This window comes from Mangifera indica, chromosome 1, assembly GCF_011075055.1.
Source record: "Mangifera indica cultivar Alphonso chromosome 1, CATAS_Mindica_2.1, whole genome shotgun sequence".
NCBI classification, from domain to species: Eukaryota; Viridiplantae; Streptophyta; class Magnoliopsida; order Sapindales; family Anacardiaceae; genus Mangifera; species Mangifera indica.
Window position 1 is genome coordinate 6,008,297 of NC_058137.1, and position 15,533 is coordinate 6,023,829.

General features: G+C 35.0%; 1 protein-coding gene across 3 annotated transcripts; it reads right to left on the reverse strand.

The window, feature by feature from the left end:
- Window positions 1-87: 87 nt before the first annotated feature.
- Window positions 88-12,203, reverse strand: LOC123218284 (histone-lysine N-methyltransferase SUVR5-like). Of its 3 annotated transcripts, XM_044639648.1 has the most exons (13): window positions 11,831-12,203; window positions 11,671-11,728; window positions 8,715-9,261; window positions 8,083-8,385; window positions 7,872-7,982; window positions 6,754-6,864; window positions 2,676-5,543; window positions 2,287-2,448; window positions 1,650-1,766; window positions 1,483-1,586; window positions 1,255-1,392; window positions 862-949; window positions 88-565 (listed from the first exon to the last, which is right to left on the reverse strand). In XM_044639648.1, the coding sequence occupies exons 3-13, from the start codon at window positions 9,195-9,197 to the stop codon at window positions 458-460; spliced, it is 4,593 nt and encodes a 1,530-aa protein (XP_044495583.1). In that variant the 5' UTR covers window positions 9,198-9,261; window positions 11,671-11,728; window positions 11,831-12,203; the 3' UTR covers window positions 88-457. The 3 variants fall into 3 exon arrangements, with proteins under 3 accessions (XP_044495583.1, XP_044495572.1, XP_044495594.1); XM_044639637.1 differs by having other exon boundaries at window positions 11,671-12,203; XM_044639659.1 differs by lacking the exons at window positions 11,671-11,728; window positions 11,831-12,203 and adding an exon at window positions 11,120-11,468.
- Window positions 12,204-15,533: the final 3,330 nt, after the last annotated feature.

The following is a 15,533-nucleotide window of genomic DNA, read 5'->3' on the forward strand; positions in this document are numbered from 1 at the left end:
TATTTTTAATATATAATTGACATATATGAATGATGACATCATACAATTGTGATTGAATGTTACTTAATTTTTAATTTAAACTGTGTATTGTAGTAAAATGTGCTGTGCTGTTCATCTATACTGACATTTATTTTTGGCTATCATTTCTTTACAAATGCAATGCAGTCACTACTGGAAACATATCGAACTACTTAAATCTTTGGCTAACCACGTAACAGGAGTACCTAAGAACTTGGAGCATATTTAAAAGAATTCGCTAAATAAATATTAAGTATTCATCCTCATTTCTTCCAAGTGCATCTACAACTAGAATTTACAATCTACTTGAGGAAAAACCAAGAAGAAAAAACCTTGATGAACAACTTGAAAAGTGACCAACTCCACAATGCCATTAAGCAGCTCTTCCGGCAACAAGACTTCCCATCCATAAACTGGAGAGATGCTGTCAGTTGCAGATTTAGTAAAGCCGTCCCCTGCACTTTGAAGTTCCACATTGGCATGGATATCCTTCTCCACCAAGTAGTTTATAGTGATAGTTGTATGTCAGTTCTTCTCCAATGGCAATCTGCTTACAAAATATGTCAGAATTTTAAGCAAGGCACATAATTCAGATAATTATAGTTTCTTTGAAGTCACAGATGCTAGGTGATATATTCATGGAAAAATTAGGGCCAATATAATGAATTTCACCAAACGAAAAGAAGAAATTCCTACTATCTCACCCAGGACTTAAGTTAAAAGCTCCAAATTCTCCAGCAACAAATCATGTATAAAACATTATGGGGAAAGAAATCTCTGCCTCCAAATATTATAGTGTAAAACATGTTATACAAATAATTTACAAGCAATTGGAATCCTTACATCCCGACTTGCATAGAGACCAATGTGTGCATGCTGACAATCCATGCTGTCCACGAGAACTTGGTAATTCACAAGATTCGGCAAGCAGCTACACAAGAAAACAATAAATGTCAGCAGCAAATCTTCTGATTTACCATCAATAAGCAAAGTAAACCATAACTGTAATCAGCAAAGCCTCAATCCAACCACTTAACCACACATGTTTCCTTATTTACTCTGCTAAGACAACATATCCCTTGAATGTTAACACATCTTTCTTCACATTTGTGGCTTTTAGAAGAAGCAGTTTCAGAAAAGCTGTTAATGATAATACCCCACTCTTCATAAGCCAGAGAGCAAACAAATTACTTTCTATTAATTTCAGGTAAGAAAACACAATAACACTTTTCTCACCTATGATTGATGAATCTTGAAACATTTCCGTACTTAGTGGCATCAATGACATATTGAGCGTGTTCTTCAATCAATCTGCCCATATCATTGATATGAGCATCAACATTGAACATATAACCGCAACCGTCTGTGCCATACCTGAGCATTCAACTTAGCTTTTTTATTATATACCATAAAATGCTAACATAAAGCCAAAAAAAAAGGACTGTAATTTGCAAGAAAGCAAACCTGATTCGCCTCTTGTTTGCCTCCCGCTCATCTAAAACCTCCCCAATGTACTCGCATACAAATGTACCTCGCAGAATTGCTTCTCCTGCCCTAACCGCCCAACCCTAAAAACAAACACAGGGATAAGTTAATGCTAAAAGAAAATAATGACAAATTCAAAGCATTACCTTGCTCTCAGTTTTAAAGACTTCCAATTTCACGCATACTCCATTTTGTAAAACCCTATTTGGACAGCTTTTATTGCAGCTGCACCTCCGATTGCACTCATAAACAAGGTAACCCTCCTGCAGAGTTTCCAAGGAAAGAGTGTAAATACTGGTCTTACCAGTAACTTAAAGAAAGAAACTGTATGCCCAACAAAACCAACAGCCCCATCTAGTTTTACATAGACTTTGGACTCAGAAAGGCAACCCAAAAATCAAAGATATACCAAGTCTTAACACCATGATCCTATTGAACTTAGTTCAATATCTTTCAAATGTCTTTCACAGTAAATAATACCGAAATATGCATTCACAAGCATATGCAACAAATCAAGGCGATGCTCCTATTCTGCTTGATGGAATCCACAGAGATAACTTTCTCCAGATTGAAAGTATCAAAGGCAGAAAGAAGAACATGTCTGATTCATTATTAAAATTAATCTACATTTTGCAGGAAAAAAGAAAATAACAGAACTCTGACTGCGCAGAGTAAAAAAAATCTTGTATATGAGGGGAAAAAAACAATAGAAGCTCAGGAACAGGATGGTATAAAAACCTGGCCAAAGATATTAATGGCTGATAATAGAATAAATGGCACTACCTCAACAATAATCCGTCCTCTCTGATCATATGCAAACCTGCCATGCATGGGTTTCCCATAAATGTCTTTTGCGTCTTCGTAGTCATTATTAAAGAGGTAAACATGATCGCATGTTTCTGGACAGCATATTGATTGCGAGCAGGCACACCCCAATTGCAAACTCTGCATGATGGAAAGAAACCGATGATTTAGACTGATCAATAATTTGTTATTTTTCTTTTTTTTTTTTCCCCTCTGTGAAAGAATGATAGCATAATAGTGAATGTCATACCCACAACTGCATTAAGCGAGCACCCAAGTTACGTAGATACATTTTGGATCATCAGAGAGATAAGAATCTAAGTTGAATCAACTAGATAAAATGGCTAAAGTAGCCCAAAAATGCATACCTCAGCATCAAGATCAAGCGATTGATCAAGCAATGGCTTTGTAACATAGGTGAAACTTTCCCAAGGCATGGAGCTTCTAGAATTTTGGCAATCTGAACTACCAGCTGGTACACAAAGGGAGTACAATAGACCTTCATCTACAATACAAGCAACTGGAATAGATTCCTGTCCAAAGCTTATATCATCACACAAAATGGTACCCTTATGCAAGGTCCTTTGTCCCAAATGATATGAATCAATGATATAATGACCCTCGTCCACCTCCCACCCATCATTCATATGTTCTGACACATCTGCAGGTTGTTGTCCCAGAAATGGAAGAGGTACTAATGGAGACAGCAACAGTGGATCCTTGAAAATTTTACATCCATTAGGACATACGAATCCATCTTGGTGCCACTCCACCTGAATGTTATGCTCACTGCAAAGCTTGGCTGCCTTAAGATATAAACGTTCAGGCAATACTCCATATTTCTCCTCTAGTGAGGCTTTGAGGCTCACCTTGCAGCAAGCTAAGCGGGCAATGGATAAGATATCAAGGTTATTGGGCCAAGGTTTTGTTTTCTGGAGCTCAGAAAGCAGTGTTTTTGAAACTGATGAGCATTGGGATTCAACTAATCTGCCAAGATTCACTGCCTCACTTACATGACGCTGAACGTTTATTTCCCCTGTAACCAGTGATTTTGAAGCTTGGATGTGCTTCTTCATATTTGCAACACCTCTGTTCCTAATCCTAAATGACACTGCCCCCAGTCCTTTCTTAAATCTAGGTCGACTAAGTCGCCCAGATTTTAATTTATATGCATAGTAACGAATCCCCCTCTTTGGGGACCGAGAGCCAATTACACTTGGTCCCATATGAGCAGCCTGATGGTGACGACCAAGATCAGGTAGCAGATCAAACTTTGAGCCACAAAACTTGCAAATAAATTTTCGACCAGCACCTGAATTTTCAGAGTAATTTATAGAAGCTGAATTACCCGGCTCAAGCTTCATTGAAGAATCCCCACCCACAGACATATTATGCTGCTGAGCAACTTTTGGCATTCTAAAATCAATAGCATGAACTGATAATACATGCAACCAAAGCTCTTCTGTATTCCCAAAATGGTTACCACAAGGCATACATTGGAGAAGCATGTACCGATCAACAAATTCAACATGGTGTCTTTCATGCACATGGGATTCCAGAACTTTCTTGTTAGTAAATGAATCCAGGCAGATAGCACAAGCATAACCTCTGAACAGCCATTGTGATTCCTTCTTATGATTTTCCATCCAGTGGGTACCAATTTCTTGATTATCATGAAACACCTGAGAGCAAATTTTGCACTTAATTGCCTTGTCATCTTCACAACTTCCATCAACTGACAATGGCAAAGGAGCTGATTTTTCCATGACAGAGGAGGAAACATGCGCATCTTCATTGAACTCCCATATCCTATTGAGTCTCTCCTTTTCACAGCGAACCAGTTTCATTAATAATTCCCCAATACCAAACTCTTTTGAAGCCTCGGAAAGGGCCCATTGAAGTTGAATTTCCATAGGAACGGGGTTTCGTAGGGATAAAATACTCTTGAAGAGCTTGTAAAATAGTTCACATGCTTGATGCAATTGCAATTTTTGCTGAAGTGAGCAGCATTCCTTCAAAATATCTATAAACACTTCTTTTGATATTATCCTACTCTTACCATTCCTCGCACGCTTAAGCCAGCTAGGAAGGTGTTTATCACAATATAATGAGTGTCGCTTTGGACTTTCAAGGCATGGATTACTGCCAGTGCGTGAGTACAAACCAATACAGTGCAGCACTTCTGTTGCATTAAGTTCGTTACCAGAATGCTCAGGCTTTTCAATTAAGCTGTTTTTTCTCATGACAGAATCACCATCCACGACTGAGAGTGGGTCCACTTCGAGGGGAGTCATAGCTTCGCCAATCAATACTACATCTCTGCAAGATGTTTCTGAACCAGGAACAGTCTCATGTTTTCTCTTAAGCACATTTTCTGATGAATTTGCAGTCTTTTCAACATCATTCCTTGGTCTGTGTTTCTTACAGTATGAAGAGCCATATAGAGCCCGGTGCTTACATTTAGTACCAAGAACTGTTGTACCTTCACACATTGGTGTATCAGCAGAGAATGCTCCTGCTTTTGTAGCACTACCTATAAAACGAGAGGCCAAATGCACACAACAGTAAACATCACCATCATTCGCCCACCTCACACACTGTCTTCCCTTGGATTCAATAAAAGCAACACACTGCCGATTCCTATTGCCAGAATCTAAACATTTTCTACTGATTACCTCATTAACAGGTGTCAATTCCATACATTTTGTTTGGTTACTTGGACATAAAGATTCTTTAGCCTCTCCATTCAAAGGTGTCCCCTCAACATTTTTGGTCGGCATAACCTCAGAACTTCCTGCTCCAAGTACAATTCCATCCCATCTGTCAGCAACACTGGTTGGTGTATCTGTTTGTAAAGTTGCCCCACTAAAATATTCCCCTTTAGAAAGCTCAGACGAAAGCATAGCAGCATTCACAGTGTCTCGACTATTGAAGAATTCAGAGTCAATTTCAAAAGCCAGAGGCTGATTTGAATCATTGTTTTCAGTCAAGGAAGAATGTGGCTCAGCACGACGAACTTCCAGTTTGGGCCTCTTCCTGCTAGCTTGAAGACCTGTGGTTGAGGGACCATCGCTGCTCCGCTGCTCCGAGTCTCTGCCATTAGATAGAGGATGAGATGTTGAAAACCATCTCATAACTTCGTGCTTCCAAGTTTTCCACTCAGAACCCAGCGTGGGCTGCACTGGTGCATCCCAGAGAGAGTTAACTTCATTCCACAGTATGAAATCATATAGTTCCTGAAGCAAAGCAGGGCATAAACATATCAGAAAAAGATTTAATAACACTAAACAGAGGTGGTGTTCATTTCCACAAGTGAACAAGCAAACTGTCACTAGTATATGCATACATTCCTCACAAGGCACCAAAGTAATAGAGAAATATGATACAATTTCATCTACCAGTTACAATATCCCAATAAATAGTTAATTCAAACCACAGCATGTGTCATAAGAAATTTGAAAGGATACAACCAAACTAACAACTTTTTTTCATAGCAACCTCTATTTTATATGCTTCATCAGTAAATTCTACTTAGAGAAACCATACAAAATAAATTTTAATTATCCATCCTAACTTGCTTAAAAGAAAAAGGAAGAATACTACTCATCTCAAATACTTATTCCAAAATTCACATCCCAAATGATATGCCATTGTATGGGCATTGCTATACCATTCAATGCATCATCATTTTATTCACATGTCAATGCCACAAATAATTACACATCACTTGGGATATAAAATCCAGTATAAGTTTAGGAAGAGTAGTATTATTGTGAAAAAAAAAAGAGAGAGAGAGAGAGAGAGAGAGAGAGAGATTAGGGAAGTTGATCATTTCATATTACATCAACTCATTGGTTTTCAACTAGCAGGAAATTTAGCTAAAGAAACAGATAAATAGACATAAATCATGCATAACTTATACAATATTAGGAAAGGTGTATAGCAGGAAAAAAAATTCACTAATGACCCCCAAAATGATAAAATTGGAATTTTTAATCAATTTTCTCTGAAGTTTCAAGAAATTAATAAGAAATCACCATTACTAACATATTGCTAAAACTAATCACTTGTTAATATGATATTTTTAATCACTGAAACTGCATTTCAAATTATTCCTTTAATGATTTAGACAAAATGGACATTATTTAGTCTTTATAAGGGACAACTAACAGTCATTTAAACAGAATATGTTAACATGGGTAGTTTCCAACAAATTTATCTTTAAGTGTTAGGGAAAAGATAGATTAAAAAAACCTAAAGTTACCATTTGATTGATAATTTCCAAAACTTTAGACGTGGTTGATGATTTTTATCTGTATAAAACATTTTAATTTGAATTAAAATCATCCTGTAATATGGCACTTGCCAAAACTAAGGCTATCTAATTTATTACCTCAGCAGAACCTATTCTATTTAACAAAAAAAGTAACACAGAGTATGACATACATCTTTCAGCAGTTCAATAGATTCAGCACTATGTGCATTTTGACATCGTTGTACCCAAGAGGGGAAAGAATGACCTAGCCAGTGAGAATTGATGTAGTGTTGCAATATCATCTGCAGAGAAGTGAAGCATGATTAAAACCATAGCTAAAAAACACTCTACCCAATCAAAGAGAAGGAAAGATAGAGAAATCGGAGAAAAAGAACTCTGCTAAGTACATGAAAAGGTAAACTAACACACAAATGGAAATGAAAAATACAAGGTAAAATTACAAATTAAACTATGCATAAAATTCAATAGTTTTGGCATAACTCTTCCAATTGATTTGTACACCCTGTGTCAATCAATTGAACAGTCTATAAATCACATGTATGATATGCAAAACATCAATAATTTCACACGTACATACATGCACATCAATACTCACAAAGTATATCTTGCAGCGCATACATAACGGAAACAATTTAAACATACAGAAATTAGCAGTATCCATACTCTTCACGAGAATAAACACAACACTCATAACGACAATGATATACAAGACAATTTGATGAAAAATGTATTGACACGTGTGCATGTGTGATCTCATGCAGTTGCTGACACTGGGATTATCAAAATGTGAATTGGCAGTACACAAGGGGGTACAATAGCATGGAAATATCAGGTTAAGATTATGGTTGTGGCTGCAATAGGGATGGGGCCCGGACACTCAACTCGCTTCAAAATAGGCTCGAATTCAATAACTATGGTCATTCGCACAGAACCATTTTCACCAATTAGCTCCATCCAATTTAATTTCCGGAACATAACATCAATTAATAAAAATTTTAAACTCGCATAAAAATTTCTTATCAAAATATTACACTCCTATAATAACGTCCTATACCCAAAACCTACATCCACTTACATGGGACTAAGAAAAAACTCTTTAGTATACGAGATTAACACTAGAATTGCTCTTTCTATCTGCTAAAATGAGCTCAATAATATTAACCATTGTAATTTTTCATATATCTATGGAGAATTGAATGAAGGTAAGAACATTTGTTGTATTAATTTTTTCATAAGAGAAAATGATCCAATGTCCCAACTCCTAACTATCAAAGTGCTAGAAATTTACGCTTTGAAGCTTTAGGAGCATCCTTCCAAGATCAGAATAACCAACACAGCGAGAAGCGTCCATAGCAAATTCCTTCCATACAGCCACATTACGAGCAGACTCCACCAAAGCCTGCACAATTTTTGAACAGATCACTATAAGTAGTAGTTAAAACTAACACAAAAGTGAATGCCAAAATTCACATCAAAGAAAAATGCATGAAATCATAAACCTCTGTATGAAACTGGTCCACAATGTTCAGCATGCCAACTGCAAGTTTCTGCATTATATAACGACGCGCAACAGTCAAATCTTTAACCATCTTTAATCCAACCTTATGCGTCCTATAGGCAATAGGCTGAGGAAATTCATTGATTGATTGGACAAGCAGCATATCTGCCCAAGAGTAATTTCTAGTGTGGGGGAAAAATATCACAAAATACTTCTTCCGGTCATGAGTTGGCTTTGCCTTCAAAGTTGACAAAGGCCAGTCAGCCCTAGCACATCTGATTCCTGCCTGCCACTTTCCCCTCCACTATCATTGGAGAAAATATGGAAAAATCAACAAGAAAATAAATCAGAAAACATTTATATTTTTTGTACAGTTTATAGAGATTAACAATAAATATAAATATATAGAAAAGCACTTTATCAGCTTATAAGAACCTTTGGCTTAATATAACAATGTTATACAGAATAGCCTAACAGTCTTATAAAAACTAAGAAACTATGCACCAGTAGCACAAAATTTATTGCTCATATAGTTAGAGAAATCACAAAAACCAGTACAAAATATGCACATACACCCTGAATATTAAGAAAATAAATATGATAGACGTTAAAGATATAAACATTAGCAATTACCTTGACCCAAAGTGCAACAGATTCATCATGTTCTAGCCACTGGGGCTCAGATAGAGATGATTCTCCCTCTCTATTGTCACATGGCAGCTCACTTTCAATTGTATCCACAATTAAATTAGAATTTTCAGAAGCTTGATAAGGTCCTGTGCAATCATTTTGTGCATTTAAGTCATCATCATCGAAATCATGGGAACCGCAAGATCTTTGGCCCTCGACCTGAGAATCAAATTGTAAACCACCACTATGATGTCCTTGTGAAATTGGAAACTCATTCCTTGTCCCTGTCCCTTGACCTTCACCTTGTGTTTCTAATAGAGGCCCTTGTTCATTTAACAAATCATCCATTCTAACATCTTCCATTTGTACTTGATTTTCATTTTGAATGCAATTAGATTCTCCGTCAAAAACAAAATCAGCCCCAGAACTCTGTTTAGCATCAGACTCCCCAACATACTGAACATCTGAACAGGGAAGCACTTCCATAATTTGCACTAAAATCAGCACAGTTGCATAATGTGAGCATAATTATTGACCATAATTCAACTCCCTGTTAATATAAAGTTCAAACCCATGGAAAAGTCAGACAGATGTAACATATAAGAAGCATATATGTATGTATTACATAAAATAAGATTTAGTGAAGACTGCAGTGTATATATCAGAGAAACATATCCTCCAAATGGCATTAAAGAAGATATCAAACAGTATATGAATATGTATGCACAAATTAAAAGAAAGGATGGGCAGACTTTTCATTAAATAAGCTGAAACACATTGCAGTTTTGAATTTGTTATCACATACCCATCCAAATGCGGTAACAAAGATCTTTTAAAATGGAGCAAGGAAGAAATGAGCAAAGAGACGGAGACTTAACTCAACACATCAAATAATTTTAGTCTTTAAGCACATATAAGAATTAAAATTACCTTTCTTCCTCATAAAGATAAGTGCCCATTTATTTATTTCCCAAAAGCACAAAGATATGTATGTCCAACTTTAGTTCATATTGAAATATCAAGGTGTGAGAAAACAAAATGTCAAAAACTAAACAGAAGCTTCAATTTGTATAGCAGTAGCAGGTAAAAGGATTAATCACATCCAATCACAATACAATAGTCCAAAATCATAATGTGGATAGAGCGTGAAAGTAATGATAGATGAATAGAATCTCTTTTTTTTTTTTTTTGTTTCCAAAAGAAAAAGGAAAGGGAGATTAACTTCATAGGCTTAAGAGCTGAGAAACTGAAATCAGAAAGGCAAGGGAAAAAAAAAACTATATTTTGGCATTTGCAATTAAACAATTGGTTTTAGATGTCCATGCTTCAATTAGTAATAAGAGCTAAGGGAAGCATGTCATAGAACGACTGCTTACAATACATTAGTGTTCAAAATGAAAGTTGTTGCACTCAAGATTTCATAACCACTGAAATTATGGGCAACACAGACAATGTCAACAAGGTCTTCTCTACATAATGGAGCAACATCATGTGTATTTTAGAATACACCCTAACTGTTTTCAAAGAATATAAACCAGAAATAAAACAGAACGAAAGAAAGAAGATTACGCATACGTCACTAACTCTATTAATTAGTATCAACCGTTGTACTTTGGTTTTAACCCTTCAGACATTTAACTTTTTCTTAATATACAGTTTTTCATAAAAAATATATATATATTCCAAACACATAATCTGTCCATGCATAAGTTATGCAAGTGTAATTCTACTATCTCTGTTTAATAATTCACTAAGCTTAGACATTGAGAAAATCATTTATAATCTTCATCATCATAAAATTCTGTAGTAATCTGCAGGTAATTCTACTATATCTTGTTTAATAACTCACTAAGCTTAGACATTGAGAAAATCATTTATAATCTTCATCATCACAAAATTCTGTAGTAATCTGCAGGTAAGGTGACCCAATTCATATTCTTTCTTAAGCTTTTCTAAGTCATTCCCTGTATGTGCAAACGGCCTATCACAATATTTTTCACTAACATGATTCTAATTATACATGGTCACAAAAATATACAATACTTAAAGCCTAAAATATGTAAAGACTAACAATCATATTACATTTAACCAAGAAAAACTTAAAAGAAGGAAGATATGCTTTTAATTGATAATTTTCTTACGATGGACTACTAGAATTAGTAAAAAATTAAGATCATTTTTGGAAAGACGGAGAAAAGTTTATATTCATATCCTACTTGGAAATGAAGTGATAGTTAAATAAGTAAGCTGTTCAATCAAATCAATTAAAAGAAAAATCAACAAATTTATATAAAATAAAAAACATTCAAAGGCTGAACTCAAACCATGAAGCAGAATATAACAATCAAATCAACGGTCAATCACAGCGTACAAAGTACAAATTATTTCTATCACATCTTGGTCATTACCAGCATGCATTACACTAACAACAATGCCGCGTGACTAGAAGCTCATCTTGATTCATGTACACCGACTTGCATTACATAACAACTATCAACGGAAAACCTAGAAACTCAGATAGCAAGAACCCATAAAATTTTCCCAATCATCAAAGGTAAAATCTTCCATTAAACCCAGAAACAAAATTACATTAAAATCCTAAATAATCACTATTATTTGGTACCATAATGTCACAAACCCATAGTAGATCCTTAATAACCAGAACTATTAACCTGATCATGAACGTGTAAAAAAACATGCCCCAAACCTAGAAGGTGGGTCCATAATAAAAAGTCCAGATCAACAAAATCATACATGTAGCCAAAAAAAAGAAAACAGACCCATTAGAAGACGGGTTTTGAGTGGTTTTAGATTTTGACATAAGGGAGAAGGAAGAGGAGGATTGGGTGACGAAATTGACTGGAAAATTGTGACGCACATGTATGTATCAATGTATGTTAATATGTCTAGGGCAATAAAAATAAAGACAGAACATGGAAGAGTAGTAGAGGTAATGCACCTTTTAAAGAGGGGCGAGATCCCTTTGTCCATGGTTGTTTTTGTTGTGGTGGGTTTGGCTAGGCAAGACAAGATGTGAATTTTTTCAGTTTTTTTTAATTAAAATTCGTAACAGACAGACTGACTATTTAGTATCTGTGGAATGTGGTGTATAGATATACCCGTGGCCAAAAGGAGAAATCTTTTAGTTGCGTATGTGAATTGTGATGTTGGGTAGGCTTCCAATTCCACCAAGATGTAATTTTAGAGAAGATCGAAAGTTGAAGGAAGAAAATAAACGAAGCAGATGAATGAGTGACTGGGTTAGGTTTAGGTTGTGTTTGTTTTGCACTAAATTAACTTTCCAATTATGCTCATGTAGGGTGACAATATACGGGGGTAATTCTGTAACTTCGACCTTCTCTTGATTGTAAAAGCGAGTATGTTGAGAAACTGGGTTGCTGGGATTTGGGATTTGGGATTTTTGGTCTAAGGAGAAGATTTTATTTACAATATTAGACATTGAGAATTGAGATGTGGTTTTGTTAAGATCGAGAGGGGAATTGAGCTACCAGAGTTTAGGTTGCTGTGCAAAGTCTGGCTGCAAAGTGGGAACGACTGGACAAGAAGATTGATAACGACGTCGTAGCATCTCACCTATGCTTATAGTTAAAACGCGTTAAAAGAATAAAACCACGTCACTACTCACTGGCCCAATTTTAACATCCTCATTGCTAAATAGCCCCCACCTAATTTGCTATACAGCTCGACTCCCATTTTAAGTTATGGGTAAATTTGTCAAATAGATATTATAGTTCTCAAAAGTACAAAACAGTCAGGCTACGAACTCCATTTTTGGTTTAATTTATAGTAGCAGTCCTCTGTTTCATGGCTTGTAACTATTAATTTTTTTCAGTAGGTACCATGGCTCGTAACTTGTGCTATCAGGTGTCGAATCCTTTTCGTTTATGCCCATTACACATGGGGACGGGATATGCTGGCCCGTATCAGTGCAGCCCATCATATGGATGGATCGGACAAGGCTAACTTGCAGGTCAGATCGGTCCACCAGATGAAGAGAATCTACCAGATGGTTTAAAACCTCTTGAGTCATGTCGTATCGAGTGTTTAACAAATTAGTGCACGTGTTTTTGTGGGCAAATCTATCAAATTATAATTATTTTTACTTTTTATTAATTTTTTGTAAATAATATAGAGTTAACTCATGAATCTTATCCCAAGACTTTGACACGACTGACTACGATAGTGGATAATAACCCTACCAAGCAAATCAAAAAAAGGACTTTGGGTCATACTGACCCAATCCTCTTGACATGACCATGCCCAATTATCGTTGCATGCTATAATTCTCTACTTATTGCCTTCTTCATTTTTCATTGTTACAGCTGGTAATAAGTGTGGACATTGAATAAAGGTTAGTTTGAGTGTAACTCAAATTTCGAAAATTATAATAAATATCTAAAACTAAAAGGTGTTAAAAAAATTATCTAAAATTTTAAGAATTAAGTAAAAATGTCTTTAATTTGAGAAATAACTAAATTGCTCTTATATATAAACCTCACATTTCTCATGATTTACTGTTTAAATTCAGAGAAAATTCGGATCTCCCATAGGTCTCCCACGGTTGTAACAGGTTTTAATCTTTTTCGTCGATTTTTCGTATTTTTCGACAATCGAAAATGACAAAGAATAATAGTACATCATCTCACTTCTTGTTTGAATCAATTTATTGTTAGGATTATTGAGATTTGAGGGAGATTTTGAAGTTTGAATATTTAGGGTTTCGAATCTGAACAATACATAAAATGTTTTAATTCTTGGTTGTTTTGCTTGAATTTATTGAGGAGTTTTGTGTTATTGGATGTGTAGATTTGATTTATGTTGAAATTAGAGACTGAAATGATGATTTTTAGTCGAAAAATGGGTTAAATCTGCCGACGCTACGTAATCTCTCACGGGCGCCCGTGGGGTGGGGGAAATTTAACTTTTTTAAAATTTTAGGGGAAAGGGAAAGAGAGGGAGATCCACGGGGGTCCGTGGTAAATTTTACACTAAACCATGGGGCAATCTGTGAAAATCGTAGGTTGGGTGGAAATTGACTTTTTTTAAACTATAAGGCCTATCGGAGGCAGACTTTGAACGGCCATAATTTTTTATTCGGAAGGAGTTACGGGGTCTATAATATATCAACGTGAAGCTCGTTTTGAGCTCTATAATGACAACCAGCTTTGTCAATTGTGCCCAATTTGCAGGCCCAAATAAAATTGTTTTAGTGTGTATTATGCATTTTTTTGTTTTACCAAATTTAGGATTTTCGTTTTTTATGATTTTGAGCTTGTTTGTGATCGGTAGGGTTGGATTCGAGCAGAGCCAGCTCGAGCTCGGCTCGATCAAGTCTGAAACGAGCCGATCTTAGTCGAGCTCGAGCTCGACCTACTCGTCAGATTTTCAAATTAAAATTTTTGATACAAAACGATGTCGTTTTGATAACAAAAAATGAGCCGAGCTGAATTCGAGCATGAAACGAGCCTACTTTAGCCGAGCTCGATCGAGCTTGAGCCCGAACTCGAGCCAACTATATATGAACTGAGCCGAGCTCGAGCTCGGCTCGGCTCGGCTCGAATCCAGCCCTAGTGATCGGCTAGCTTTTTTGATATGTAGTTTTCAAATTTAACATCTGTCTCTTTAGTTTTGTGCTTTTCTAGACACGTTTTATGATGTAATTCCGAAATTTCAAATCGATTTTTCAGTTTTCTTATTCCTAAGTTATTTAAAAGTGTAGTTTTCGAAATTCAGATCTGTTTTTTCAGATTTTCGAGTGATTTTTTTATTGTTGACATTCTAGGATATTTCAATATATTTATTCTTAACATGTTATTTAAATCATTTATATATTGTGTAATATTAAAATATCTCCCATATTTTTCTAACATTTCATTTAACCCCTAAATTATTATCAAATATCCAAATGCTCCCTTTACATGACATACAAACTATATTTAACAAATAAAATTAAGTTTTGGGTTAAGATTCATATAAATACTTTTTTTTCACGAATTGATTTTTTTTACTCGAATTCAGAAATACGAACTTCTTCCTTTCGAATGAACCTGTAGTAACTGATATTAAGTAAAAATGAGAGTGAGAGTGAGTGTTTAAGTAATATAAGAAGTGTATGTAATGAAAGTGAGAGTGAGAGGTTTTATATAGATGTGGTGAGGGAAATTTTGGTATTTTAAAAAAAATTAGGGCATTTTTGCTTAAGAATAGGAAAATTTGACATTTTTGCTTAATAAAAGGGTAAAATGGGTATTTAATATAATTTCCCCTCAAATTTATAATAATCGACTTAAGATTGATTTAATAAAATTGATAGAATATTATAATTTTTAAATAGAACATTTAAATTCAAATATCTGTTATATTTATGAAACCTTAAAAAAAATTACTTACAAAATGAAAAACTTAACACCAAGTTTAATTAATTCAAATTATTAAATAAAAATGAATTAGTAGAAGAGAAAAAGCGTTTAAATCTAAAAATATTGTAAAAGAAGAAAAGAAAAATTGGGGGAGAAGAAAAAATAATAAAAAAATAAAAAAAGTTTAAATCTAAAAAAATGTTAGAGAATTAAAAAAGGATTGGCTAAGCAAATTATGGTTTATTGACGCTGGCCAAACAATGACGGAGCTCAAACCAAACCAACTTGATAAAATATAAATAATTTGTATTATTGATATATTCAACTATCTTAATGATATATAAATTTATACCTATAATTGATGATTTATCAAAAATTATCAATAACGTCAGAACTCACGTTAGAGGAAGACTTAAGTCAATTTACGCCCTCTTATTTATTT